The sequence below is a fragment of the Rhinolophus sinicus genome, linkage group LG05 (assembly GCF_036562045.2).
Source record: "Rhinolophus sinicus isolate RSC01 linkage group LG05, ASM3656204v1, whole genome shotgun sequence".
NCBI lineage: Eukaryota > Metazoa > Chordata > Mammalia > Chiroptera > Rhinolophidae > Rhinolophus > Rhinolophus sinicus.
In genome coordinates, this window is record NC_133755.1 from 82342442 (window position 1) to 82367970 (window position 25529).

Sequence of the window (25529 nt, forward strand, 5' to 3'; positions counted from 1 at the left end):
TTACAAGTTCATTCCATTTGTTTTGATGATGATATATAACCTACAACTTGTTTGGGTTTTTTTTCAACCAAATGTATCACTGACATTAGTTAATTGAAGTTTTTTAAAATCATGAATGAGTGTTGAGTCATCAACTATTTTACATCTAATGAAAGGAACATACGGTTTTTCTTTACTCGGTTCATGGGTGCGTCAGATTCTCTGACACTCCTGACGTTCCTCGTATTGCGTTAGTCTGTCCGTGAAACTGACAGCTGCTCATTCTTTAAAGACATTTCAGAGATGCACAGAGCAGCAGTGTGTGACCTGGGCTGGGACACCTGAGCGGGACGTGCTCTGACTTGTGTTGGGAATGGGACTGGCCACACACTCGGTGGAGTCAGGAATTGGATTGAGATCAACACTTCGGGGGCTGTGCTTGGTGTAGTTGCGATGGTTAGAAGTGATAGGTTGTTAGAGGTTAACAATGTTAGCCGACAAAGTACTAGATTCTGTGTAACGTTGCCCTGGTTGTAACCTTGAGGAATTTACGGACAGAGGGGTTTTAAGCTCTACGGCTCCCTTTGGTTTTTGGAGTTTATTATGTTTCCTTGCCTTTCCTAGTCATCTGGAGGTGGCTTAGGATGCAGCTGGAATTTCTCATACGCTCCCTCCAGTTAAAATATTTTGGTGTCTCTGAGCACAGGGCTGCACCTGGGCCGCCCGCCTCTCATGTCTTGAAGGAACTAGACTCCAAGGGAAATTTTTCTCTCCTTTGCTAGTTCTCTGTAAAACAAGTGGTGACTCACTAGTACGGGACACAATAACTGGAGGTTTGCTGTTAACAGTCATCACGAGCGGCTCGAGCTTGAACACTCTCTTGGGTTTGTGGTCCAGATCGGAGGTGAGTAGCGTAAAAGAGATGGGGTCGATGAGTTACTAGGAAGGAAGACAGAAGTTTAAACATTGAGGCTTCATGTTCCTGAAGGGTGGGTGGCTGGGTGATCTCTACTGTCTCTTTGATCTCCGTAATAAGTATTTTGTGTAATTGCACCCACTTCTCCTGCGCTAATCCCTCAGAGCCTCAGAACTGAGCCTGCAGGCAGCGGATTGAAAGTTAGGACTTGGCTCAAACTGAAATTGTGCCACCCTTGGTGGCTCGTGCCTGTTTTCATGCCGACGCTGCCTCTTTTCTTCCCATATTTGGGATTATAACGTGTACATTGTTATTTCTAGGGTTAGTGTTCATTTTTACGGGGTGTGGGGTTTTCTAAATAGACGTAGTTTTTTTAGAGCCGTTTTAGGTTTATAGAAAAATGGCTCAGAAAGTGCCGAGTCCCCATATACCCCTTCTCGCCCTCACCCCCACAGGTCTCCCTCTTGTTAGCATCTTGAGTGTGTGGGATTAGCATCTTGACTGTGTGGTACATTTGTTGTCATTGATGGACCAAAATGAATATGTTATAAGCTGCAGTTCATTAGGGTTCATTCTTTGTGGGGAAGTTCTGTGGGTTTTGACAAATGCCTAATGTTGTGTATTCACCAGTACAGTATCGTACAGGTGGTTTCACTGACCTGAAAATGCCTGTTTCATCCATTCATCCCTCCTCCACACTCCCTGAACCACTGGTCTTGTTATTGTCTCTATAGTTTTGCCTTTACTGGAATGTCATATAGTTGGAATAAAAATTAGGTAGCCTTCTCAGACTGGCTTCTTTCACTTAATAATATGCATTTCAGGTTCCACCATGGCTATTGTAGTTTGATAGCTCATTCCCTTTTATTGCTGAATAATACCCATTGTGTGGGTGTACCGGAGTTGATTTATCCACTCACCTGTTGAAGGGCATCTTGGTTGCTTCCAAGTTTTAGAAATTACAAATAAAGCTGCTGTAGACATTTGTATGCAGGTTTTTGTGTGGACATAGATTTTTAGCTCATTCGGGTAAACCACCTAGAAGCGATATTACTGGGTCGTATGGTAAGGTCATGTTTAGCTTTGTAAGAAACTGCCAAACTACCTTCCAAAGTGGCTGTTTCGCCTCGCGTTCCCACCAACAAAGAATGAGAGTCTTGTTGCTCCACACCCTCACCGTGGTGGTGTTTGATGGGTTTCAGCCATTCTGATAGGTGTGTATTGGTATCTCATTGTGGTTTCAATTTGCAATTCCCTAATGACACATGATATTGAGTGTCCTTTCATGTGTTCCTTTGTCATCTACATATCTTCCTTGGTAAGACGGCTCTTCAGATCTTTTGCCCATTTTTAAATTGGGTTGTTTGTTTTTTCTTTTTTTTCTTTTTAATTGAGGTATAATTGACATATAACGTCATATTAGTTTCAGGTGTACAACATATAATTCGATATTTGTACACATTGTGAAATGATCACCACGATAAGCCTAGTTAACATTTGTCACCATACATGGTTACAAAACATTTTTTTTCTTGTGATGGGAACTTTTAAGATCTACTCTTTTAGTAACTTTCAAATATGGAATACATATTATTAATTGTAGTCACCATGCTGCACATTACATCCCCATGACTTATTTATTTATAACTAGAAGTTTGTACCTTTTGACCCCCTTCACCCATTTCGCCTACCCTATGCCCTCTAGCCCCACCTCTGGCAACCACCAGTCTGTTCTCTGTATCTATGAGCTAGGTTTTTGTTTTTAAGATTCCACCTGTAAGTGAGATCATACCGTGTTTGTCTTTCTCTGTCCGACTTACTACTTAACATAATGCCTTCCAGCTCCATCCATGTTGTCACAACTGGCAAGGTTTCTTTTTTTAATATCTGAATGATATTTCGTTGTGATATATCTATATCTATCTCACATTTTCTTTATCCATTCATTCATCGATGGCCACTTAGGTTGTGTTAATTTCTTGGCTGTTGTAAATCATGCTTCGTTGAACATGGGGAGCATATATCTTTTCGAGTTAGTGTTTTTATTTTCTTTGGATAAAAACCCAGAAGTGGGATTGCTGGATCATGCAGTAGTCCTACTTTTAATTTTTTGAGGAGCCTCTGTATTGTTTTTCATAGTGGCTGTACCAGTTCACATTGCCACCAACAGTGTATAGGGTGCCCTTTTCTCCACATCCTCACCAACACTTATTTCTTGTTTTTTTCATAATAGCCATTCTGACGGGTGCGGTGATATCTCATTGTGGTTTTGATTTGCATTTCCCTGATGATTAATGGTGTTGAGCATCTTTTCATGTATGTACTGGCCATCTACATGTCTTCTTTGGGAAAATGTTCATTCAGATCTTCTGCCCATTTTTAAATCAGATTATTTGTTTTGCTATTGAGTTGTATAAGCTCTTATATATTTTGGATATTAGCCCCGTATCGGATATATGATTTGCAAATATTTTTTCCCATTCAGTAGGCTGCCTTTTCATTTTGTTGATGGTTTTCTTTGCTGTGCAGAAGTTTTTTGGTTTGATGTAGTTCCACTTGGTTGTTTTTGCTTTTATTGTGTTTTGGTGTCATATCCAAAAAAATCATCGCCAAGACCACTGTCAAGGAGCTTCCTGCTTATTCAAGTCTTTAATCCATTGTGAGTTGTTTTGTGTGGTGTAAGAGTGGTCCAGCTTCGTTCTTTTACATGTGGCTGCCCAGTTTTCCCAGCACCATTTATTGAAGACACTGTCCTTTCCCATTGTATATTCTTGGCTCTTTTGTCATAAATTTATTGACCATATATGTGTGGGTTTATTTCTGGGCTCTGTGTTCTGTTTCATAGACCTATGTGTTTGTTTTTATGCCAATACCATACTATTTTGATTACTAGCTTTGTAATATAGTTTGAAATCAGGGAGTGTGATTCCTTCAGCTTTGTTCTTTTTCTCATAAGATTGCTTTGGCTATTTGGAGTCTTTTGTGGTCCATCAAAATTTTAGAATTGTTTGTTCTATTTCTGTGAAGAATGACATTGGAATTTTGATAGAATTGCATTGAATTTGTAGATTGCTTTGGGTAATGTGGACATTTTAACAATATTCTTCCAATCCATGAGCACGAAATAGCTTTCTATTTTTTTGTGCCTTCTTCAATTTATTTCATCAGTGTACAAGTATTTCATCTCCTTGGTTAAATTTATTCCTAGATATTTTATTATCTTTGATGCAGTTGTAAATTGCATTGTTTTTTTTAATTTCTTTTTCTTATATTTTGTTCAGTGTAACAACAGATTTTTGTATATTGATTTTCAATTCTGGGTTGTTTGTTTTTTTATTGTTGAATTACATAAGTTATTTGTATGTTTCAGATACATGTCCTTTATTAGACACGTGTTTTGCAAAGATTTTCTTCCAGTCTTTGGCTTGTCTTTTAAAAGTGTTTTTCACAAAGCAAAAGTTTTTAATTTTAATGAAGTACAACTTACCAATTTTTTTCTTTTATGGGTCATGCTTTTGGTGTTATACCAAAATGGGTCATTGTCAAACCCTAGGTCACCTAGATTTTCTCCTATGTTATCTTCTAGAAGTCTTATAGTTTTGTGTTTTATATTTAGGCCCATGATCCATTTTAAGTTGATTTTTGTGAAAGGTGTAAGGCCTATGTCTATAGACTTTTTTTTTTTTTGGCACGTATATGTCTAGTTATTGCAACAACATTTGTTGAAAAGGTTATCTTTTGTCCATTGAGTTGTTCATAATATTCTTTTATTATCCTTAAAATCCATGGGATCAGTAGTGATGGCCCCTCTTTCATTTTTGGTAGTAGTAATTTGTGTCTTTTTTTTCTTGGATAGCCCAGCTAGATGTTTATCAGTTGTATTGATGTTTTCAAAGAACCAGCTTAGAGTGTGGTATTTTTAGTTCATATTAACAGTTTAGAACCATAGTAAGTCCTGGCTTTAAGTCAGTCTAAATTTTTATTAGTAATTGCTATACATATGTGTGCACAAAAGCATAAGTATTAGGAGCTGACATAGAAATATAGTTAGACTTTTAAAGGCTTATTATTTCACTATTAACACAATGCCTATACAGTCAGCCCTCCATATCCGCAGATTCAAGCAACTGTAGATTGCAAATATTTGGGGGGCAAAAGTTGTATTGTTGCTGATGTGTACTGTGTAGTTAAACCTAGGATGGTTGCATCTGTACTGAACGTGTACAGACTATATTTTCTTGTTGTTATTCCCTAAACAATATAGTATAACAACTATTTACATAGCATTTACATTGGGTTAGATATTATAAATAATCTAGAGGTGATTTAAAGTATACGGGAGGATGTGCATGGGTTATATGCAAATATTATGCCTTTTTTTAAAAAAATTTATTGGGGAACAGTGTGTTTCTCCAGGGCCCATCAGCTCCAAGTCAAGTTGTTGTCCTTCAATCTAGTTGTGGGGGGCGCAGCTCAGCTCCAAGTCCAGTCGCCGTTTTCAATTTAGTTGCAGGGGGTGCAGCCCATCATCTTATATGGGAATTGAACCGGCAACTTTGTTGTTGAGAGCTCACGCTCTAACCAACTGAGCTAACCGGCCCCCCCCATTACACAATTTATATAAGGGACTTGAGCGTCCATGGATTTTGGTATCCACGGAGGTGGGGCAGGGGGCTTGGAACCAATCCCCCATGGATACCGAGGGATGACTGTATGAACCAACAGTTACTTAAATCTACCAGACTATTGATTGAAGTAGGTGGTAAGTAGAGTAATGGAGACTGTGGGATCAGCAGAACAAGTTTGCGTGCTGGCTCCCTATGCCAGCTGTGAGTGCTTAGGCAAGTGGCTCACCTCTCTCTAGTTCTATGTTCTGTTCATCTCTCCGAGCATGTTAAAGTTCATAAAATGCAAATTCTTATTATCTACTATGAAAATTGGAGCTAATATTATTAGGTGTCTACTATGACACCTAGCACATAGGAGACCGTTGTAGCTTTTGGACTTCTAAAAGACATCATCTGTTGGACTCCTTAAAGACTTTCAGGATTTATTCACTCTCTAGGCCATCAGCAGACGATAGGGTTTTCCTCTTGATCTTTGATATATGAAGCGGTATTTCTTTCCACACAGTTTCGGTTGTGTAAATGGCTGCCTCTTGCTTAAACATTTACAATTTGAGAAGCAAAAAGCTGTTTGTGGGAAAGCTCTGCTGTCTGGGAAGCTGTTTCCTTTATAACCTTCATGGTCACGTCTCTCATTCCTCAGCTGCTAGATGCTCTCCACACAGCGTGGCCTTGCCTTTCAGCCAGGTGTTTGCCAAGGTCCTTAGTCACCCGAAACGAGACTCCAAGGACAGGGTACTCGGTGCCTTTTGGAAAACCCAGAGAAGGAATTTGGCAAGTGGAGCAGATTTGGGAGCTGATTAAATGCAGATCTCAGAAGAGTTCATGGGACAGGCTTTGGGATTGAACTAAATTTAAACGTATTATAAACAGAGACAAGAAAGTGAGAAAACCTGGACTTGGTTAAAGCCAACATTTTTTGTTTTGTTTTTTTTCTTAATTTGCCAAAGTAATGTGCCTTGTTCAGCTATTTTTACTAACAGAAGTTATAGCTAAGTGGCCGCAGTGCTTACTAAATTGTGGAGAAATAACTTTAAAAAATTAGTTTAAACAGAAAAGCTTAAAGCAGCAAAATTTGATCTGTCTAACCTGTAAGTACAAATTTTCAGAAATAATTACCATGTTTCCTTCAAGAACAGAACGTAATGTTTAGAAAGGAAATAATCTGCCCGGGAAGTCACCTGAGCTGCATAGAACTAAAGCAGAGGAGGTTACTAGTAAAATGGTTCTGAGAAGGGGGTGGTTACTTGTATCCTGGCTCTCTCGGGTCACAGTAAAAGACGTCTTTTGCTTGAATAAGAAGCCTTGGCCTTGGACTAGATGCCAGGCAGACCAGAGGCTAGCCCCACCCAGGCGGGGGAATACTTGTTGTGCTTCTGCCCCTCAGAGTGTCCTGACTTCCTTTGCAAACCCGAGATGTAACCTCACCCCCTTCCTTTCAGCGAACATTCCAGTACCAGCCTGTTCCTCACACCAATATTCACAGACTTACCTGGTTAGGAAAATGCTTCTGAGCTTTAACGGTTCGAGCGTTTATCTGTGTGTACGCTTGACTGAATGTTCGAGGCTCTTGTTAGGTCACTTCGTGAAGAGAGGTAAGGGGAGAAGGGCAGGGGGATCATCAAAGGAGAGAGCTGAGGACAAGTGTCACATGAGGAAGTGAAGAAGGTTTTGCTAGTGTGTGGTGCTGCGACAAGAACGTTTCACTGGGAGACAGGAGGCCTGGTTCCAGTCTGGCGTGGGCCTTCTCACTGTCTCGGTTTTGGACAAGATGGTTTTAGGCGTTGGGGATTGAGAGATGAATAAAACAGGGCCCCAGCCTTTGAGGAGATCATTGTCTGATGAAGGAGACACGTTGGTTGTAAACAAGCAAAGAGAGCATCGTAGCATTACAAATGTTTTAAATAGGGGTCTTTATAAAGAGCAGCCGTTGAACTTAATTCCCCTTAGAAAGTGGGGTGACATTTCGTTGGAGCCTTGAAGGATGTTTGGGATTTCAGAGATGGAGATGGGGTACAGCAGAGAAAACTGCAAGTACAAAGACAAGTGGCCTACACCGGGCGCCCAGAGTGTGTCCTGGGGGTGGGGCCGAAAAGGTAGGGTGGGGGGTAGCTTGGGAGGGTTTTCCTGTGTGTAAGAGAGAACCCCCAAATCTCTTCAGGAGAAAAACCTGAGTGGATGCACGTTTCAGAACGTTAATAGTGACAACAGTGTCGAGAGTGGTTTTTGCCGTCAGTGGAGGACGAAAGGCAACATCATTCTGGAGGTTCTTTCAGGAGTAAGGCAGTGCTTTGGAAATGCAGAGGAAGGGGCAGATTTGCCAACTGTTTCAGGATGTAGAATATCTGGGATTTGGACCCCCTGTTGACTCATTCACTTCCCTGAACCTCACCATCACTTAAACTAGCGGTACCCAACCATTATGTACAATTCCTACGTCTTTTACAATCCACTCGCCTTTGAAATCACTGACCCATTTGGTACCCTCCCCTGGGGACTGATACTGCAGTCGTTTGGGCCAGCTTGTTCTTAGCCTCTGTAATTGGAGAGCTCCATTCAGAAGCAAATGGGAATAATTGATTTTAATCCCCCAGAGGCTGGAAAAATCAAAGACCACAGGAGGTTTTTTAAAAAGGAGGCCAAACCCAGAAATAAATTTTGTTCAGAACTCCTTCTTAAAAGAACTCTCTTAAGAATCTCATAACCGGAAGCCTGTCTCCCTGGAATAGATCTGGCTTCACTTAAAAAGAAAAAGTGGGTGTGTGCTGTTAAAGAAAAAACTGTTCTGACACTTGTTAAAACAGTAAGGGAGACGTTATTTAAGACCACTGCAATAGGAATATTGCAGCAGGGGAGAGACATCAGGCTGTACTGAGAATAAAATACGGACAAGGGGGATTTATAGCCAAGGAGCAGGGTGAGGGGGTCAGTGGATGGAAAATTACCAAGAGGAGAGACACCAAGCGTGGGGGATTCTTGCTAAACTGACCTAAAGGAGTTTTGCTAAAGGCAGGCCAAGGACGGAGCCGTTCAAGGTGGGGGTGGGAGCTCAAACAGATATCGGAGGTGGGGGGACTGTTGCTAAACTTGCTGACCAGGATTCTTGTTAAAACTCCCCTGAGCAGCCCAAAGACAGGATGGGACCAACGTCAAGGCCTAGTTGAAAACTGCTCAGAGGAGCCTGACTAAAGTTTGGTCAAGGAGGGGGACAGAGCGAGATAGAGTGTGAGTGTTATTACAAAAGTAATGCTCGCCACACTCCCAGAACGAGTCAGTTTTAACAGTTTGGGATATAGCCTCCGTGTGTTAGTACAGGCTTAGAAAAATACACTGTTCTTACAGAAATGAGATCATTTTCTACATACTGTTGTGCAGGTGTACTTTCACCTCGTATATCTTACATGTTTTTTCATGTCAGCACATATGCACTGGTCTCGTTCTCTAGAATGCCTGCCTCACTTTGGATATTGATGCCAAGTCCTTATATCTTAGATTCCAGTTTACATTTTTTTTCACATATATTATCCCATGTATTTCATAAAATACCTCTCTCGGGGTAGGGGAGGGTGAGTGACATCTCATTTTACCTAGAGGTTATATGATTCCCTAGAGATTTTATAGCTCATAAGAGTCGCGTCCAGGATTCACTCGTGGGGGCAGTCACATGTATGAAAAAAACTTAGACCGTTGACATTCAGCTTACATATTAGCCACGTTACGAATACTGTTTTCGTCTGTGGTTCTTGGGGCATTTAGGAAATATATGTGGTACTTGTAGGACCTAGAATCTGACAACACCTTTCATTTGAGGTGTTCATTCCATTTGTGTGTATTAATTTCTATATTGAAATTTCTGTCATTTTAATTTCCTCAAAACAACAGAATTGTCATCTTAAATATCTTCAGATTAAATGAATTTAGTCAACTTATATCTTTCATTATAATGTTGATGCTTTCACTACTTACATTAGGTAACAAAGTTTGTCAGTTAATTGGATTTCTGGAAATGTTATGGGAGCTTTTCAGTTAACTACCTCTATTCGTTTCCCTCTGGGACCCTGTTCCTACCTAGAGCACAGTGCCTCACTCTCAGTCCTCTTTATATGTGACTCTGGAGAGCAAGAAAGAGAAAGGCAGAATGAATGGGGAGTGGGGGAAGTGAAACAGAGCGGAAATGAAAGAATATGAGCTATGGGGAATTCATCTTATTCAGGAATGAGAAAAACAGCCAGGAGAGAGCTGTTTTCAAGAAGTCGTATGTGGCACTCTGGTTAAGATTTTGGCGTTAAACACAGTGTCACCCATTCCAGCTCTGTGTTCCTGGCTAAGTTATTCACTTCCATACTTGTCCATTTCCGAGTGTTCTGGTGAGAAGTACATAGTTGTTTCATCCACTTAAAGTGTGCTTGGTTTATAGTACCATTTAATGTTAGCTGTTTTTTCCAGGCCTTTTAGAATCAAAAGTCCAGGAACGGTGTCTCAAAGTCTGGATGGAGTAAAGTGACCATGTAACTTATTGTCCAGGCCAGGATGCTGTTAATAATTATGCTGGGACAACAGATCCAAGCCAGGATTTATGGTTCCCTAAGGTGGAGGCATCTTTGCCCATAAACGTGACTGATTAAGCCTCTTGTCTTCCTACCTCAGCCCAGTGAAGCCTTTGGACTTTGACAAGCCAGGGAGCAAATCACACTTAACTGCTCTTCTTCAGACAGATACACACACACATTCACTAAAAATAGAGGAAACATTGCTTTTTCTTTCTAGGTAATGTGTTGTCTTAGAGTAGTATGAGTCTGCACATATATTTAATAAAATTTGTGCAGTGTTTATTACCCAAGAAATAATGTGACAGAGGATATTTGAGTTCTTATAAATAGTTTTAAAAATCTATTTTAAACATAGTTCACCGTACCGTCCGTGAAGTAGCGAGGCCCCTCGTGCCTCTAGGTGTGGAGTTCTCATCACGTGCCAGGTGCAGGGCGGTCTTGGCAGTCAGGATACAGTGGTAAACATATTTGGATATGCCTCTAAATTGTTTGTGGTCTAGTGAGAAAGACAACCAAATAATGACAACTATAGAACTTGAAACTGAGAGCACTGCAATGATGGTGGAGTACAGGGAGCTGTACACGTTGCTCAGGAAAAGCCTACCTGGCCTGAGAAGGGAAGGAGAGTTGCCTGAGGACGGCGTTGCTCCGGATTGAAGAGACTGGGGTGGGGTGGGGGGGGAGGGGTTGGGGGAAAAGGCAGGAGGGAACATGTTCTTCTAGGAAAGAAGACCCGTATCTGAGGAATGCAGAAAACTGGGAAGTGTCTGTGTTTAAAAGATCACCTTGGCTCAGTATGATCAAACTCTCCCCGTTTGCAAAGCCCTGTCTTCCCCTTTCCTTGCTAACGGGGTGCCCTTCCTCTGTGCTCCCTTAGCCTTTGCCCAGTTCCTCGATAGCAGGTACCACACGGCATTACCGTTTTTTGTCTCTGTGTGTCTGCGGGGCTTGGGGCAGGGACTTCCTCTTATTTATTGTAAGCTACCTAGAACAGCGCTGTGGCTTTTCCCCCTCCTTTCGTCTCCCCAGATGTTTGCATATTTGCGTGTGCCAGGTGCGGTGTGCTTGCTGCTTGGGAAGGTGGCACAAGGCAGGCCCAGCCCCCGCTGTCACGGAGCACGCAGCAGGAACTGCTTTGCTCAGTGAGCGAATGCATTGAATGATTGGCCGCTTAGAACCAGCGTTTTGAATCCATTTTTATGCAGTTCAGCAGTTCTGTGCCTTTTTTGTACAGTAGTCGCGGAAGAGAAACAGTGAATGCTTAAGTGTTAAGAAGCCATGCTGAGGTAAACTGAGACAAATAAAAGATAAGGGCCCCCAAAGTAATGGTGTAAACCAGGGGGATGTGGCTTGTGCAGATTCGATGACTGAATCCTCATGGGCACATGGCAGCACAGCAGAGCTCCTTGGTGGCGGTCACTCCCGGTAGGGGACTTCTCAGGTTCTCATGTCCTCGTCCACACTGAAACAAGTGTCACTCTGCGCTCCCTCAGGCCACTGTTCAGAGTCCCCTTCCTGTTCCAGGCATCGATAGAGAGGCAGTGCTGGGTTTGCCTGCGATCGCAGCGACAGAAATAGCAGTTCTTAGAGTGAAGGGCAAGGCTTTCAGCAGTCCCTGCTCCCAGGGAACTTACCGATGTGTGTTTCTGTGCCCTCGCTGGGTCCACTGCCTCTCCTCCGTCCTTCAGGGATATATAGATACCATTTTTAGTCACACCGTCTTGAATGTTTTATTCAGAATATTACGGCTGTTAGTATAATCCACCTGGTGAGCCAGTTAGTCCACTACAGTCCTATCTATTTTCTTGGACAGCCCCGTTAGGTATTTTCTTGTTGGTTTTCTGAGTTTCCTACGTCTGGCTCACTCTTAGTTTCCAAACACCAACCGTGATTTTTAAATCCCTGAATATCCTTTTCCACGTGCCAGGCGGACACATGAGTTGATTCTGTGGGTTGCATTTTCTCCTGCAGACACCCCCCCACCCCCACCCCATGACCCCGCCTATGGCTGGTTCTCTGCCCATTTTGCTCTGTTTCCTGGGTGCCTGTCTTCTTCCTCTTTCTTGCTTTGCTCACTTATTTGGTGGGGCATCGTATCCTTTAGCTGCTTTCTGATAAAAGGGTGTGTGGGAGCTCAAATTTGAGACCCTGCATGTCTAAAATTATCTTTATTCTCTTTTCATACTCAACTGATAATTTGCTATAGAATTATAGGTTGGAAGTCATGTCACCTCAGAATTTTGAAAGCATTGCTCCTTTGTCCTATGGCTTCCGGAGATGCTATTGAAAATTTTGATGCCACTCCGTCCTTTGTATGCAAACCTTTTTTTCTCTCTGGAAACTGTGTTCTCTTTACCTCATGTGTTCTGAAATGTATTCTTGAAATTTCACATTGTGCCTTGGGGTTGGGTCTTACAAAAAATTGTTCATTGTACTGAGCATAGCATGGACTCTTTCAACGGGAAGTTCCTGTCCCTCAGTTCTAGGAAAATTTCTGAAGTTATTTCTTTGATAATTTTATTCTCTCTTCTTTCTCACTTTTCTCTGGAACTCTTGGTCCTCTAATTTTTAAGATCTTTTCTCTCATATTTCCCATCTCTTTGGTTCCACTTTCTGAGAGATTTACTCAACTTGATCTTCTAGCTCTTTATATATTTTTTCTACTGTCATTTTTTAATTTCCAAGAACTTTGCACTGATTGTTCCAATTATTTCTAATCCTGTTTTTGTGTGGTAGTAGGTTTTTCTTGTTGAGGTTTTATTTGGTTCCTTGTTTCTGTTCCTGTGAGTGCCTTTATTCTATTTGTTTTGTGCTCCGTCTTTTCATGTTGAATGCTTTCTTCAAATGTGTGGTGATCCTTGGTTGTCGGTTTCATTTACGAGTGAGACATCAGAAAGCCGATTGGATAGTCTGTGCAGAAGTAGGAGGAATTTCGCAAGGATGGGTTTTATACTATACGGTGATTGGGCAGGAACCCTTCTGCTTTGTTGGGGACTCCCCCAAAGTCAGCATCTATTGAACTTTTCTGTGGCAGCATTTGGTGTCTCCAGGAAAGAATCTTCCAAGCTACGGTTTGGGGCTGGGGGTGGAGGGTTCAGCATTCTGGGAGCCAGATGGATGAGCAGGCTGGGGTCTTGGCCTTCAGGATGCAGACTTCCTTTGAGCGTCTCTGTACTTTGTTAGTACAGTGGCTCTCCCTGCATTCAGCTCTTCCTAACGTCCGAGTCTAGAGCCCGTCTGATTCAGTTTCTTCACAGAATAAATCCACCTTCTCCTACCTGGGTACAGGAGTAACGGTCTGCTGGCTGCCCTACACGTGATCAGAGACCGAATAGTCTAGCACCTTCTTATACGGAGCTTTTATCACGTCCTTGCTTTCAGCCCCTCATCAACCCTGGCACCTCTAATCCCTGAGTCTTCCCAGGGTGCGTGTGTGCCCAGGGGGTCTCTCTCTCAGCTCTGCTCCCTTAACTTCATCTTTCAAAAAATGTTGACACTTTATTTTATGTTCACTGGTCTTTTTCTCCTGTCCCTTTTTGTTTGTTTGTTTTTACTCTCATTTTAATGGGGTTTAGGAGTGGGCAGAAATAAAAATACATGTTTAGTTTTTCCCAGTTAGCTAGCGTTCCTCTGGGGCCTTGATGCTGGTTGTTTGACGTATGGAAGTTTTGTCTTTCTCTAAGAATCACACGCTTCTTGGACGATGGTGACAGTTTCAGAGGCTCCATGTTATCCTTCCTTTTACCCTCAACAGTTAAGGACAGAGAAAGAATTTTAGTGAGGATGTGTCCAATTCGTTTGAGTAAGATGAAGTCTTTTTAAAATTAGACTAACTCTGGACAGTGTTTCATTGTGTTGGGAGACTGCCAGCCAGCCCTTCCTGAGGTTCAGAGATAAACCTGCCTTTGCAAGGATAACCCAAAGAGGAAAACTGAAGGACTTTGGCAGAAAAGGGCTGATGAGACAAACTCCTGTTTAGACCTTCCGTCACGCTTTAATGTGAGTTGGTGGAGAACCATCCAGAACCTCTCTTCTCCCTCAAGTCCATTGCTGTTGTTCCCTCTTCACAGTCTGAATGGAGAGGCCCTTCCTGCTTTGGTGCCCTGAGAGCCTGGACCTTCTGAGAACTCACGGAGGAGGAGCCCTGTTGTTTTCTTTCAACAGTCAAGGTCAAGAGCCTGGGAAAACTGGAGGGAACATGCACTAGAAGTCAGACGTGGGATGCTGTTTGAATTCCACACTAATTAGCTGTATGACAATCAGCAAGTCATCTGAACTTCAGTTTTCTTAACCCGGAAGATGGAAATAACCACATGTACATTCCTACTCCACAAATGGTTGTCAGGGTCCAATACAGGTTGCATGTACACACCTCAATATTGTCCTGACCTAACCATATAACCATGGTATTCCCGACCCTCATACCCACCCACGGGCATCTACATGTGGGAGTCCAAATTCATTTCAGCCCCAACTAATGCAAAACAAAACCCCCTCTGCCTCCTCTTCTCTCCTCTCTTGCCTCACATGACGGCAATCACAAAAGAAAGCAACCCTGGTTTTCCTCCTGAGTTGTACGCTCTTATTAGCCACTGAACTGTTCAGTTCACACCGACCCCTGTGCCCCATCCTCTTTAGTCAGTAGATCCTGTCTTTTCTATTGAATCTATCCTTTTTTCTCAGTGCTCCTTACCCCTGCCTTCATTCAGGCCCTTGCTCCTTGCGTGCTTTGCTCACTTCTAACTGGGCTCCCTGGATCTAGTCACACACGTCTTCCAGTCCAGCATCTACACAACCGCTTCACGTAATGATTCTTGTTTTCAAATTCTGCAGCATGTCAGGCCTTCACCAGACAACAGTCTGGTGAATAACAAATGGACCCTCTAGGTTCCCTCCTCCCAGCTGTTCTAAGGGCTTTTCTAAAACATGGTTCCCTGCTGCAGACTGTGGTAGCACGTAGGACCCTCCGAGACCCGGCTCTGCCTGCCTGCCTGCCATCCTTGCCCTCACCCATCTCTCATTTGCATGTTGCAGCCACTCACAGTTACTTGCAGTTGCCCCAGTTTGTGGGGACTCCTCGGAGGACTTTAAATTTGGGTTTTTCCTCTTTCTTTCTTCCGCCCAGCTGATTCCTTCTAAGCTTTGAGGCTCAGCTCAAGTAGCTGCCCTTCTGCAAAGCCTCCCTAATTCCCCTTTCCCCAATGGCCACCCTTTGTGTACTTCCTTCGCAGAGTGTCACATAATGCACAGTATTGTCATTTGATGACTTGTCTGACTTCCCCATTCTGCTCGAGGGTGGAGACCAGCACCCTGGCCAGTGGAAGGTGGTGGGTAAACATTGATTGACTTGAACTGGATTGGATGTCTGCGGGCGCCCTGAGATGTTATTGCTGACTTGTGTAAAGTACGCAGTTAAGTAGCTTGGCAACCACATGAAGCAAGCTTACCGCCCGCTAAGAGCTGGTCCCGAGAGCTGGCCGCACACAGTAGCCACGGATGGAAGTGGGCTGGGCACTTTGGTTCCAACTTGTGGTTCTCCTTCTCTGTGTTTTGTGTACGAATGCAGTATTCTTGTATGTTCTATGAAGAGATTGTTGCCGCTTGTAATGGCTACAAGTGCAGCACGTTTGTTCGGCTGCATAGAGCCCATGTCACACTGGGGTGGCAGGTCAGTAAAACCCGAATGTTAGACTTTGCAAACTGGTGGTCCTGGGCCAATCCCTTGCGTGGTTCTGTGCTCTTGGAAACATGAGGGATTCCCCTAAAGGGCTTAAACGATGTGGATGGATGAGCAGCATGAAGAATTCATTGTGGTTCAAGGCCAAATTCAGTACATGCTGGGGTGAGGACGCAGTAGATGATCTGGAAAATCGGAGGGGGTGGAGTTAGTATCAGCCAGTGCCGTCAGGATGGGCGTGGAGCAGCAGGCGCTGGAGCTGGGCTGCTTTCTGGGCCGAACAGAGTGAGGGTCTCAGTGTATTTTCTCCTGTTCTTATTTGACTTCACAGAGACTTGAAGCAATTTTACCCCAAGTTTTTTGACTGAGTCTTGCTGGGTCTGAGAAGTGACACGTCAACGTAAACATGGGTATTGATGGGTCTTTTCAATCAGTTCAGAGGAACCTGATTCCCTGTTAGAGAGATGTACTCTGATCAGCATGGTTTGGACTTCAGAGTCTTACCTCTTCCTGTTGTTTTGAAAGTGCTCCCCCTTTCCTTCAGGGGGGCTTTGGATCTCCCCCAGAGCTTGGCACGTAGATGCCCCGTGAACACTTGCTGACCTGCACTCACTCGGTTCCTCTGTCAGCCTGGTTCGTGCAGGCAGGGCTCCCTGCTGCTCCAGCCCTGGTCATGCGTGTTCCTTCCCAGGGCTTTTGCATTTGATGCTCTCTCTGCCTGTCTCCCTCAGATGCCCACACGTTCTTATTCAGCTCTCCTCTCAAAGATCACCTTCTTAAAGGGGTCTTTCCCTTAAAGTGTCATGTTTTATCCCCTTACTTTGCTGTAGCTGCTGCTTTTGTTTCTTTATGGCACTTACACTCCTGGCATCACATTACCTGTTTATTTGTTTATTCCTCCCTGTCCATCTTCCTCGAATCCAAGCTCCATGAGGCAGACTCTTTGTGTTAAATCCACCTGCTTTTCCGGCCTCTAGGACAGTGCCTGCATAGAGGGCACCCCTCACATGTCCACCGACCGTGTGCAAGTCGCCCCGCGAGCAGGACCTCATTCGGCACCTGTCTCACCGTACAGAGGCAAGGGCTGTGTCCGTGTGGCCTGTTCTCAGTCCTCAGGACCCCAGATCTGGCATGCCACCTGCTGTGTATCCATGTATCGCCAGTTTTTAAATGAATGGAGAGGGGTGTTTGAGGCGGATTCAAACGCTGCAGGTTCTCATCAGCTGTCTTCTTCCTTCTCTCCAGCGTCTAGATGCCATCTCAAAGCGTAAGGCGCAGAAGGTGAGGCTGCACTTCAGTTCCATGTCCGTGCACTTAGGGCGCCATGACACACACATCGTGGGTCTCTCACCCCTAATGCTATTAAACTGGCTCCAGCCAGTTTAGTTCTAGTTTCCATGGGCCATTTAAGTCCTGGGGAGCCTAGCACAGTAGAATTTACAGATGCAGAGCAGGTGGTTTGAAGGATTAGTCACTTGTCCAAGGTCACACAGCCGACAAGTGGCAGAGGCACGTTTGCAGTGAGTTCTGCTGTCTGCACAGCCTCAGCTCTTCACCCAGGCGCTAGGGTGTCTTCCTGATGTGACTGCCCTAAGTGCTGTCAAGGCTCGTCTCAGGGTTTCTTGTGCACGTCAAGGGCAGCTGTCGCATTTCTGCACAGTCTATACAGGTTAGGCTTTGTTTAGGAATCTCCTGGACAGTTTTTTGTTGTTGTTTTTCCCTGGTTCTCTTGGTGCATTGTGTTCTGCTTTTTGTTTGTTGGTGAGCAACCCTGTGGTACTTACTGTTTTAGAAAAGCCTAATAGGACAGATGCGATCAGGAGGAAGACCTAACTAACATTATAAATAGCTCTTTTCTTGGCCTGCCAAAAAGGAAGAAACTTGGGTGGAAGGGGATGTTACTGCCATCCTGTCTGAAGGGAAAATTCCAAGCAGAGAGATGACAGATCCCCATTTTCATTTAAGATTTATTTCATAATTCCCCATTCCCCCAAACTTCTAGGTGGGTATTTAGAGGAAATGTTAGTTAGAAGAAAAGGGCCGTGGAGAAGACTTTATGAGTTGGAAATGTTGCAGTTTATGCAGGAAAGCCTTTATCTTTCTTCCTTGTCTTTTCTAATTGTTTTGGGGTAGTTTTAGTGCTGGTTTAGGATGGCCAAACCTAAGCACCTCTAAACTGGAGGCATGAAAGTAAAAATTAGAAAACGACGGACGGCTTGTTCAATCCTGCCGTTTTGTTAAAAGCAAGGGGAGTTTAAATCTTAGTTTTCAGGTTACTTTGGGAGCTGGGTTGAGATGGTTGAAGACGGCAGATTCCTAATGGAGTACTCGGAGCTGGCAGACCTGGGTGTACTCCCATCTGCGTGGTACTTCCTCTTAGCTGGCTCCTGTTGGCTTATTCCAGTTGTCCTGCCATTGAGTTCTGTACAGCCTGGTTTGCTGCATGTTCGCTTCATCTCGCCATCCAGTTCGATCTTAAAGTCCTTGTTTGGCCAAATGCCAAGAGCTCCATAAAATGGGAATTGTGATTCTGCCACTGATTTCGCTTAAATAATTTGTTTTCGGACTTTAGTGTCACCTATTTCATAATAGAATGATCTTTTGTCTTGTGGGGCAACTTGAAAATAAATAGGAAAATCGTACCTCCCAGATTTCCCAGATCCGTTTCACTTTCCATCATCCTAACCCATTGTCAGGCACAGAGATGTAACTTTTAGTTTAGAAAATGAGATCATCGTACCAGTGTCACAGAGTGTGCTTTTCTCTCTTTGTTTGGAAGGTGCTACAGGAATCCAAGCTTAATGGAGGCAGGGGTACCAGGATGTACCTCCGGCTCTGACGTCGCCAGCATCCTTGATTGGCAATGAACAAATAACCCAGATATGAAAGCACACATCCTCTCTTCACTGAGCATTTATCTTAAGGTTTTAGGCCTAATACCTAAAAGCTCATTAAAATAGCCATTGTCACACGTATACAGCCATTTATTATTAGCATTTAAATTTTTGGTCTTCTTTATTCCTCTTTCTTTTGAAAAGTTATTATCATAAAAATCTACATGATTGCGTTTTCAGTGTAAATGTTTTAAACCCTGGTGGAATCCAGAGCAGGACATGAGGTTTCCTTTCCGCCATTCTGCTGTGCCCCCCACACGTTTCCTTCCCCAGAGGTAAGCAGAGCTTGGTGAGCACTCTTCCCCAGGATGTGTGTGTGCGTGTGTGTGTGCGTGTGTGTGTGTACGTGTGTACACAGATGTACTTTGAAAAATGGGACCCATATTTTGTGTATTATACAATGACTTCTTTTTTTCACTTACCCATAGCAAAGTATTTCTTGGGAAATCTTTCCATGTCAGGACACATAGGTCCATCTTCTTTTCTTTCCTTTGTTGTTATTGTTGTTGATGGTTATATAATAATTCATTTTATGCATATACCTGATATTTAACTGCTCCTCTATTACTGGTGGACATGAGGTTTTTAGTTTTTACTCACACAGTGAAGCAATCCTGTACACATATGTGACTGTGCACATGTACCAGTGTTTCCGCTGCATAGTTAGTTGCCTGGCAGTGGAAACGCTCAGAGTGAATGCCTATTTTTGGTTTTGGTGGACGCTGACAAATTGTCTTCCCAAAGGAATTCACCAATTTAAACTCATACCAGTGGTATTTAAGAGTGCTTCTTTCCCTGATCTTTACATAAACACGTTATGATGTCATTTTTATCAGTCTGATAGGTGAAAAGCAGCGTGTGATTATTTTAATTTGCATACTTCTGGGTTGTGTCTCTGTAGATCTGACCTTGTCTGATTTCTGCCTTTTAGAAATTCCTCAATATTGCCAGTTACTTGATGACATCTTTTCTTGTTTTCTTGGGCTGAGACTATCTATCTATCTTCTATCCATCTGTGGTGTAGAGTGGGAATTGTTTCTTTCACTTCATAGAACTTGAGACAGATGGGTTAAACTTGAATACTGAAGCTACTGTCCTGATAAATTTCCCTCATTTACTCCTTCTCTACAGTATTTACAGTTTTGTTTCTTTTTTTCTCTTTAACATTCCATTGTGATCTCTATTCTGTTTTACTACACAGCAATCAATATAACTGGTATATGAAATTCTAGTATGTGTCTATACCTTAGTTACCATAATCATTTCTGTATTGATAGTCTTTTGGGCTATTTCCAAAATTTTGTTGTTGTAAATAATGCTACTTCCAACATCTGCGCATAAAGGCTCTGGGCCCAGGTGGTTTTACTGGTGATTCTTTATAATGTTTATCCGCTGTGTCACTGATTCCTGAATATAGAAGTGGGTGGGTAGTTAGCTACCCAGATGATCATGACCCAAACCTAACACTAACACAATCCAATAGCAGTAGCACAGAAAGCAAAAACTATAGACCAGCCTCACTTATGAATGCAGATGTGAGTGTCCTAAATAAAATACTCTCAGGTAGAATTCAGTAACATGGTCATAATGGAGAAAGGCCAAATAAGGTTTTTGGTTTATTCCAGGAATGAAAGAATGGCTCAATATTAAGAAACCTATTGATAAGAACATATTAATTGGTTAAATGTGAAAAACGACGATTATTTCCATAGATGTAGAAAATGCATTTAAATTAAACAACTGTTTTTAATAGCACTTTAAATGGGGAAAAAATTCTTTCTTTGCATATTATAGAGTGTGTATCTCAAACCAGCTGCCAACAACATTAGAAGTATTTTCACCAAAAACAAGGACTAAACAAGGCTGCCCTCGGCTACTTCATAGGAATTTAGAAGCTCTGGCTAATGAAGTAAGATGTGAAACAGAAATAAGAGTTAAATCTTTGAGATTAAACAAGATGACATTTCAGCCTTCCTATTATGGTATTTTTGATTCAAATAAGGCTGTCAAAGTAGATTCTGTAAATTTTTATTCTGAATAACACAGTCACAAAGGAAAGACAAAATTGTCTCTTGCATCGTAACACAAATATCCCGGTGCTTTTATGTGTGTGGGTTCTTTGATCCTGGTCTTTGTGGTTGAATTGTCCTGATTTTCTCTCTGGTCTGTGTGGAGCTGCCTCTCAAGCCTTCAGTCACCAGCACAGAGGTGGCTGCCTGGGTGGTTTCCTTTAGTGATGTTTTCGATGACCTTTCCAAGAGCTGTTGTTACAATCCTGGGAGTGTTCAGAGGCTTGCGTCCTGACTGAGTGATTATGGAAGTTCCAGATGAGGAGAAGGGTGCAAAAGGACACGCTGTTAAATGACGACACTGTTGTCTTGACACTCGACTCCTTGTTCAGCAAAACCTTGTGCACCCTCGGTCCTTTGCATTTCTGGGGTAAATTCCCACTGTCCTTTATCAGAAGTCATGTGGAAGTAACTAATTTGCTTAAACATCACCCAGAATTCTTTTCCAGGCAGCCAGCTGTCTCTAAATTTGGTTTGTGACTTTGTTTTCTTCTTCTTTTTTCTCTGTAGCATCTGGAGAGGGCCCAACGTGAACTGTGTCGACAGCACGGGGTATACACCTCTACACCACGCTGCCCTGAACGGCCATAAGTAAGTACTGCGGCTGCCTTCCCGCCCACCCGCAGGACCCAGCCTCTGGATGGTCTTTTTCAGTTCCTGTAAAGGATTACTAAGCAGTCACTTTGAGGAACAGAGAAAAACAAACTAAATGCAGTCCATTCAGAATTCCTGAGTCTCTTTTCAGTGTGTAACTTAAACATTCTTCCCCACCCCCCCAGAAACCTTGAACCAGAGATTAAGTTTTACCTTTTCTTCTGTTTGTCCTTTCCCCTCTGAAATGGGGCAGTGCCACACTCATCTGAATATGAAGATCCAATTTGGGGCAGCCAGATCATAAAAGGGCTGGATAATCTGTTCGGTAACCAGCTGCTTTATAAGCTGAAAATAGATGGAGCGGTCATGAGAAACTTTCCCTCTGTTAAAGTAGTTATTTATTACTCTGTCTTTTGCTTGCCATTTTTTCCTCATAACATTAGCTTGCAGACAAGAACCATTTTTAAGAGAAGAAATACATAAATAATATGGCCTATTTAATTCTCTTACGGATAGAGAGGCTATTAGGAAATGGGTGGTATTTGTGTGGGAATTTTTCCAGAGAAAGTGTGTTTAAGAGAAGTTTAAGAGAGTTTATTAAGAGGAGTTTAAGAGAAGAAAGCATAGATGCAAATGATTGGCAGCTGGAAGAGGGTGCTGCCCTTCGGGTGAGGGAGAACGTGGTGGCTGGGTGAAGGGACAGGTACGATTGTGGAGTACGGCGAGTAAGTGTGCTAGGACGTGTAAGAATGGAAACCAGAGTGTAAGAGAGTAGAGTGTTAAAGACAGCCGAGGCATGACACTATAAGAGATTGGCCATAGAATTTAGTTTTTATGAGGAGGGATTGTTGGGACCACTTTAGATTTATCTGAGCAAGGAGGAGAGCTCTCGCCACTTGGTGGGGTTCTGTACCTTGTGCAATGTTTGGCCCAGCCTGAGTGACTCTGACGTGCCAAAAACAAGGCGGTGATTGTTACCTTCTACTTTAAGCTTTCCTAAAATATATTAAAAGTGATTGTTGTGTCTTTTCTATAGCCGTTTTAGGCAAAGCTAACAAGAAATAGGTAGCGACCCCTCTCCCCCCAAACAGTGGGGTAACATGAATTAAAGTGAATCTTGGATTTGAAAGACCGTAGCTTGTTAGCCAATTTGATCTCCAGATGTTGTTTTTATTTACAGTGGGGGTTTTCTTCAACCTCATGTGCCTGGGGATAATTATACATTTGTATCTGCTTAATTAGTGGTGCCCCCAAGAATGCCAAGGCCTTCTTCCTGGATGTAGCAAACGATGCCACATGTGTCTGGCTTGTATTTGCAATAACTTGAATTCGGCTCTGCCTGTCCACTTTCAGCTCCCATATCATTAAATTCTCTGAATAATGTAATGAATTAATGCTGTTTGTCTTGCATGACTTCTTTTATGTAAATTATGTCCCGACTGCTGTTTAAGCATCACAAACAAGGAAGTATTGCAAGATTTAGACAAGGGGACCAGACATTTCCAAAAGAATGGAAAATGGATGGAGTATCTAGAAAGCCTAGATACACAGGAGGTAGAGAGTCATTGTGGAGTGGCCCAAGATGGCTCAGCTGCCCATCAACCGCTGTCCAAGTAGTTTATGGGATAAAAGGAAGAAGCTGGGCAATGAGCTCAGGCGGAGAGGCGATCGTAGCTGGGAAAGGCCGTTGTGCTTGCTGTGTATGTGCGAAGAGCTGTTCGTAGGAAAGGCGTCTGCGTTCTGCAAACTCATGGTGGACTTTTGCCTTCCAGGGATGTGGTCGAGGTTCTTCTGAGGAACGATGCGCTGACCAACGTGGCTGATTCTAAAGGCTGTTACCCGCTGCACTTGGCAGCCTGGAAAGGAGATGCCCAGATAGTGCGGCTGCTCATCCATCAAGGGCCCTCACACACCAGAGTCAATGAACAGGTCGGAAGGAAGGGACACTTTCTTCCGTTCCACGGCGGCCACGACCTCGGCAGCGCCGTCACCGGCTCCGTCCCGTAGTCGGGTCTCTTCCAGGCCCTGAGTGACTGCCGTCCTCTTAGTGCATCAGGGAGACCTCACTCTGTGAGGATGCATTTCCCATGCATCTGAGTCATGCAGTTTGGGAATGGTGCTATCATAAAAATGGAAATACTAACCTCATGTGCAAGATTTGAAATCATGCAAATCCTGCAAAGCTGCTGCGCGTCCCTTTCAAACTGGTGGGCTTATTCATTAATTGCACATTGTGCTTCTGCCATCGACCTGGCAATGCAGCTTTAGCTGGTAAACAGAAATGCTCCCCAGCGCATGTCGGTCCGTGACCCGTGCTATTGTACGTGCATCAGAACTCGCAGGCGTGGCAGTACTTGAGCAGGTGCTGGAAAGTCAGCTCCCAGACCCGTGAGTGGAGGTCAGGAAGGATTCAGCAGGACGAAGGTGTCCTCTAATGTTAATTTAAGTGACCATGCTTTGACAAAGCAGAGAGAATCCTTGAAAATAAAAAAGGCAGCATTTGAGCAGAAGTACCTTACAATGTCCATGGACTTAGGTGTTCTGAGACCTACATCCTCTTTACGTTTATTACCTTGGAAAACTTACACTTGAATTATGCACGTTCTAGATAAGCCTCCTGTAGAATACAGCTCCCTGTAGTTTGGGTCTGAGAGGAGATGGGCTCTCCCCGTGTGACAAGCCGTTCTCCCATCTCTGCTCGGAACCGAAGCAGCTATTTTTCTTAGTTGCTTGAATGAGAGCGATGATGCTGTTTCTCAGGGTAGGACTGTTTTCCTGATGACTTTGCTGAGAGGAGACTGTGAAATTCCCTGTGGAATTAGATCAGGATTATCCTCAGAAAGTAGGAGGTCATGCTGCGAGGCCATCTGTCACCTAGACCGTGCACATTCTCAGTGGGCTGTCCCGAGCGTGACTTTGACCCAGAGGAGGGCACCTTCACCCCAAGGTCTGCGAGAATGGAAGCTGAGCTCCCACAGGTGACACTATGAGGATAGCTGTTCATCAGCTTCCCTTTCCCGTTGGGCTGTATTTTCTGGGGAGGTGAGCAGCACACATTTAAGATCATCAACGAGAATGTTTGTTTCGTAACATTAGAAATGAATATGGTAGCTTCAGAATTGCCTGTTTAGAATCGATGTGCAATTTACTCCTCCTTGCTAAAGCGACTGTCATTTATCTGGAGGAAACCTATAAGGAAGTTGGCTTTTTACTCATAGCCCTTGATATTGAAAAAACGAGTCACCTATCAAAGCCCTTCTCATTTAAGAAATTTTCAGGAACCATTTCTCATCCTGTCTTTGCTCACATTTGCCTTGGAACACAGCTGCTTGGAGTTTTGAGCCACTTGAGTGTGCTAACTTGTCCTACTCACAGCCGCCTCCCTCCCGCCTGGTGTCCCCACTGAATATGGCAGCCGGGTGGGTGGCGCGGGGGCTGGGCACGATGGCTGCAATAGCTTGAAGAACCTAATGGATCTGGTAGTAGTTACAAGTACTTAACTGATTTATTTAAAAACCATTACTGTGGTTCTGGTTGGATGCTTCATAAAGGGGGGCGATGAGTGCCGAGCCCTGGAGAGAGTCATCCCGTTAACTTCCTGTTGAGGCTCCCAGAGGGCAGGTCCGGCTGAGTTCTCGTGTTGCGCCCCCTAGGGGCTGTGCGTTGCTTTGATATATTTCATCCGTTTCATCGTCACCTTTTCTTTTCCTCTCCTTTTTGTAGAATGCTCTTGAGATCAAAGAACTCAAAAAGTACGGCCCCTTTGACCCTTATATCAATGCCAAGGTGTGTACTTCACTGCCAGGGTTTCTCTGCATCATTTCTCCAGCTGCACTCCCTCTTTGGTCCTCTCCAGCTTCCACTCTTGTCCCCTCAGGCTCCTCTCATCACCCTGACTGCTCTCCGCTTCAGCCCATCTGCCTCTGGCTTGGCTGGGAATGGGAACATGTAGCTTCAGTGGGTTTTGTGTTTATTTTTAAAATCTGTACTAATTCTGGAAAGGTTGGGTGCTTTTCCTAGAATGTCTGAAAATCTTAGAAGTGGCAGAAATGGGGGGAAAGAGGGAACCATATTATATGCATAATTTACTATTGTGAGTTCTAAAATCATTTAAATTCAGAAAAGAAAAACGCAACTAAAAGATGTCCAACAAATTAGCTTACTTTTTAAGAAGCACAGAAAAAATGATTAAGTTTTTTACTTCCCGGATTAAAAAGAAAATTTC

At 43.4% G+C, this 25529-nt stretch overlaps 1 protein-coding gene across 10 annotated transcripts in view; it reads left to right on the top strand.

Moving 5' to 3' along the window:
- ANKS1A (ankyrin repeat and sterile alpha motif domain containing 1A) overlaps positions 1-25529 on the top strand; it is a 171181-nt gene that overhangs the window by 42395 nt on the left and 103257 nt on the right. For 6 of the 10 annotated variants that reach the window (XM_074332832.1, XM_074332831.1, XM_019738740.2 and 3 more), the window contains exons 2-4: positions 21221-21301; positions 23077-23233; positions 25028-25090. In XM_074332832.1, the coding sequence (XP_074188933.1) occupies positions 21221-21301; positions 23077-23233; positions 25028-25090 (301 nt within the window). Of the gene's footprint in view, positions 1-18845; positions 18917-21220; positions 21302-23076; positions 23234-25027; positions 25091-25529 lie in introns of those variants that run through there. The other 4 variants (XM_074332833.1, XM_074332836.1, XM_074332838.1 and 1 more) reach the window with 2 other exon arrangements.